The 5,000-nt window shown below is 37.9% G+C and overlaps 1 protein-coding gene across 1 annotated transcript in view; it reads left to right on the top strand.

The window, feature by feature from the left end:
• The first annotated feature begins 1,502 nt into the window (after positions 1-1,502).
• Positions 1,503-5,000, top strand: part of LOC125041995 (proline-rich protein 36-like) — a 4,975-nt gene continuing 1,477 nt past the window's right edge. The window contains exon 1 of the mRNA XM_047637457.1: positions 1,503-1,622. Coding sequence (XP_047493413.1) covers positions 1,503-1,622 — 120 coding nt within the window. The remainder of the gene's footprint in view (positions 1,623-5,000) is intronic.

Here is a 5,000-nt window from a genome sequence, read left to right as displayed (position 1 = left end):
TTACTCGCTTCGTATACTCGCTACAAAAATTAAACACCAAGAAACAAAGTACATGAACACCAACATTCTTCCGATTCCTCTCCAGCCCGAAGCCATCGCGGGGAACTCTCACTTACAGTCTAACACACACAGACAAAAATCTTAGGAGGAGGGTTGCCGATAAAATTGCCGGTAGTGACATAAAAGGTGCAGTAAGACTCACTGCCCCTACGGAGGGATTTGCAGGCCGTGGCGAGGATGTTCTCAATGCATTAAAATCGAAGCACCCGCCATTACTGGAAAATCTCAGCTTGCCAACGCCACACGATGCCAATTAGGAATTACCACAGATGTGAATTTCTATCTCTCAGGGTCTGCAAAAGGGCCTCATTGTCTTTGTCCAATGCATTTAGAGAATTTACTTGATCGTGACACGGATGCTGCAGGTGAAACTATTAAAGAGGCTATTACGGCCTATGTTATCATGGTGAACCCATAGATCCAGCCTTTTTCTTTCTTGGTGTCGACAGGGCCTCCAGCTTACCAATTAATGGATTTAATATAAGTTACCTGGACGATGCAACACTAGGTGGCACTGTAGAGAATGTTTTGGGTGATTTGCCCAACCTAATCTCTGAGTTTCATCAGTCAGGATTAGCCATCAGCGATGCAAAGTGCGAATTAATTCTCCTCAACCACACAAAGGAAGAACGATGGACCCTTATTGGGTTTCATGAACTGCTGTCAACTATATGTCGTTTAAAAGAGGAAGAATATCAGTTGCTCGGATCTCCTCTGACTTTGGCAGCAGCAATGCCAGCACTGCAAAGGAAACATGAAGAGCTTCAAGGCATGACTGACACCCTTAAAAATATTAATACTCATCAAACTCTAGATCTTCTCAAAGTTACTTTGCCATCCCTAAATTGTAGTACTTGTTGCAGCACATTGATGATACTTTACGGAAAGCAGCCACAAATTTATGAAATGTCAATTTTGATGCTGACAATTGAAAACTAACCACTCTCCCTGTTAGTCTTGGGGGTCTTGGGATTCACAGGACGACAGACATAGCTGCTCCTGCTTTTATATCCCCTGGTAACGCCACAGCACACCTTGCTATAGATTAGGAACCGATCCCTACCCGAAGATCGTAACAGAAGGCATGGGATTCTATATCATCCAAAGCCTCTCTCAAACGCATCAAGTGGATGGAGCGTCCAGAGCTCGTCTCTTGGCCAGTGTTCAGCCCAAAAGTGAGCGTGACTGCATGATTCCCATGCCCGCTGTGGGAACACACCTCGACGATGACATCTTCCGTATCACTATCGCCCAGAGGGTCGGTGCATCCGAATGTTATCAACGTAAGTGCAAATGTGGGGGTCAAATGGACTCCCTTGGGCACCATTCCCTGTTCTGCAACCTCAGTTCTTGACGGTTACCCGGACACTCTGCTTTCAAGAGAGTACTGCAGAGTGCGGGGATACCGTCAATCCTGAAACCTGCTGGACTTGACAGGGGAGATGGTAAAAGGCATTGTTCAAGCGTGGCAACTGCTTGCTCTGGGACGCTACCTGCACAGACACAAACAAGCATCATCTGATCTCATGGTCAGCAGCACAGCAGACGGAAAATGCATGAAGGTATAAATATCAGTCCCTTACAAACCGCTACAGCTCTGAACCTTTTGCCTTCCAAACTACAGGTGCTTTTGGGCCTTCCTCTCGCACATCAGTGGAAGACATCGGCCGCAAAATAACGGCCGAATCCAACGAGCCACAATAAACTTTGTGGTTAAATAAAATCTGGGGCTAGCCATAGTCCGAGGTAATGGTTTCAGCGTACTGACCACCTTAAAGCACGAGAACTCTTTTATATAATATACTTTAGGCATACTTTTGATGTCTGTTTTATCATTGGTTGAAGGCCACAGCCATCTGCATGATTGGTGCTGGTGATTTATATGTGTATATATATATATATATATATGAATATATATATATATATATATATATATATATATATATATATGTATATACATATATGTGTGTGTGTGTGTGCGTATTTGTGTATATATACACACACTCACATACACACTCATATACAAATATGTGTGTGTGTGTATAAAATGTTTGTATATATGTATATATATATATCTACATATACACGCATATATGTATTTATGTATATATATATGCATATATATACATGTATATCTATGTATATATATGTATATATACATATATATATATATATATATATATATATATATATATATATATATGTGTGTGTGTGTGTGTGTGTGTGTGTGTGTGTGTGTGTGTGTGTGTGTGTGTGTGTAAATATATATGTATATATATATATTTATATGTAAGTAGGTAGATAAATAGCTAGATAGATAGGTAGACAGACAGATAGATAGATAGATAGATAGATAGATATAGAGAGGCAGACAGAAAACGTTCTATTTACCTGCTATGTATTTACTTATCATCTATTTATCTATTTATCTACATCATGTCGCCATACATCAAAAAAACAATAAAACAATTTCACCACCTGTTCTTTTGTGAGAAAAAACGAAAAAAAAAAAAAAAAATTCTCCACATGCACGGTTATTCACAGACTAATCAAGTTCATCACAGTTTTCGGTCCCTTGCTCTGTTTCTATTTGTTTTGCTCGTTTCTCGTTTCTTTGCATGGCAGTTGTTTTTCGCGAAAAAGGCTAAAATTGTGAGCACTTTTTCCAACCTTTTTTCCTATTTTTCGATGCAAAATGTTTGTAGTTCCCCTTGTGAAGAGGATGTAAAGATGCATTTCTAGACATGTATTCAGTGATAGGTACAATATCCTTCCCATTTTGTTCCATTGCTTGATATCAAAGGTTCTTGCACAATAAAAGTTTACTTTTTCTTTTTCTTTTTATTTCGTTTTCCCTTTTTTTTTTCTCTTTATTTTGTCCCTCTCGCCCCCCTTCGTACACGTGTAAACACAACAGGGCCCAACACAGGACAAAAGTGAATCTGCAGCGTACCCAAGTATTGTGTGGGCTGATCTTCGAGGAAAACAAACGAAGGAGATACGAGGGCCGGGGCGGGACCTTTTGAAGAAAACTTTTCTTTAACGATGCGTGTCAGTTCTTTTCCTCCCTTTCTTTGTGTATTTCTCTCTCCCTGTTTACCGCTTTCTCTTCCTCTATTTACAACTGTGTATTTAGCGGTCTAATTTGGGCTTCCCTCTCGCTAGTTCCAACTTTCTCTATTTTCTTTCTCTTTGCCCTCTTTCTTCTTCTCTCTTTCGTTTGCTCTTCCCTTCCATCCTATCTCATTCTCTTTACGTACCGTTCCCCAAGCTTTCTTTCCCTTTATCTCTATCTTACCCTTTCTCTCCCCCTCACTTTTGTTTTGCTCTCCACCCTCTCTCTCTTTTGCGATTCCTCTCTCTCAATCACCCGTTTCCTCGCAGCTCTCCTCCCCCATCTCCCAAACGAACTTTTTAAAAAACCAACAACATTCTTTCCTCTTCTCTTACGTACCTTTTCTTCTCCCCTTCCTTTCCCCTTCTCTGTTCTCACAAGGAACATCAAAGAGAAAGAGTGTGGTGTTGTCTTACCATTAATCTGCCGATATTGGCAAGTTCGAAGAGGGAAAAATCATAGAGAGAGAAGCTTATGATACCGACCTATGACGATGTTGTTGTTTGAGGCTGTGTCGAAGGAATGACTTCGATGAGTGTTTTTGCGCCGAGGCCTAAAATGTGCTTGTTTGGTTCTGTGCTGTTTGTTGAATTCTGATCTTAGTTTGTATAGTCTTTTTAATTTGATATATAATCTTAAAAGAAAAAAAAAATATTTGGTATATATTCTTTTCCTAAAAATAATGTCTAGCTTTTTTATTCATTTTTTTTCATCTAACCTTGTATCTGAAATCTCGAAAACAATAAGTAAAAAGAAAATTCTAACTTTTTTTTTTATTTTTTTATTGTTCATCCATATGCAATGGAACGAAATATAGACTCCGAATCCGCATTACACGAGGCAGAAAGACACACACAAACCTCCATTTTGCTGCTGGGTGCAAATTAACTGTCACATTCAGATCTCTCATTCCATTCGAACTTATAACGCACGTCAATGCACATCCATGTATACAAGCACAAGCACAGACACAGGCACATGCACAGACACATAGACAGACATATACAAAGACACAGACACAGACTCATACACAGACACAAACACAGACACATACATAGACACAGACACAGACACAGGCACATACACAGACAGAAACACAGACAGACACAGGCACATACACAGATACAGACACAGGCACAGACACAAACAGAAGCACAAACACAAACGGACACAAACACGGACACAGACACAGACGCAAACACAGACACAGACATAAACACATACTTGTACAAGTGGAAACGGAATAAACTACAATGCAATGAAAAAAAAAAAGAAATCTGTATATGCCTTGTATTAAATTATTAACAATGATAATCATGTGTTGATTATGCCAATAATTATTGCAATATAAGCAACAATATCAATAACAAAAGCAACAGTAATCAATAGCAATGACAGTTATGGTAGTAATGATGTTGGTGATGATAACAATAATAACGATGATACAATGATTATAATGATCATATTATTAACAGTGATAGTGGTAATGATGATAAAAATGATGATTAAAATGATAGTGATAATAATGATAATAATAATGATAATAATGATAATAATAATGATGATAATAATGATAATAATAATAATAATGATGAGGATAACAATGATAATAATAAAGATAATGATAATGATAAAGAACAGAATAATGAGAATGATGGTGGTAATAATTATGATAATGATAGTCATTATGGTAATAATGATAATAATAGTAATAGTATTAATGATGATAATAATGATAATGATAATACTAGTACTACTACTACTAATAGTATCAGTAATTAGTAATAGTGGTAATAATGGTAATAGCAACTATAATAAAAACAGA

The sequence above is a fragment of the Penaeus chinensis genome, chromosome 31 (assembly GCF_019202785.1).
Source record: "Penaeus chinensis breed Huanghai No. 1 chromosome 31, ASM1920278v2, whole genome shotgun sequence".
Taxonomy (NCBI): Eukaryota; Metazoa; Arthropoda; class Malacostraca; order Decapoda; family Penaeidae; genus Penaeus; species Penaeus chinensis.
The sequence above is the reverse complement of the archived record's forward strand: the minus strand, read 5'-3'. Positions and strand labels throughout refer to the sequence as shown.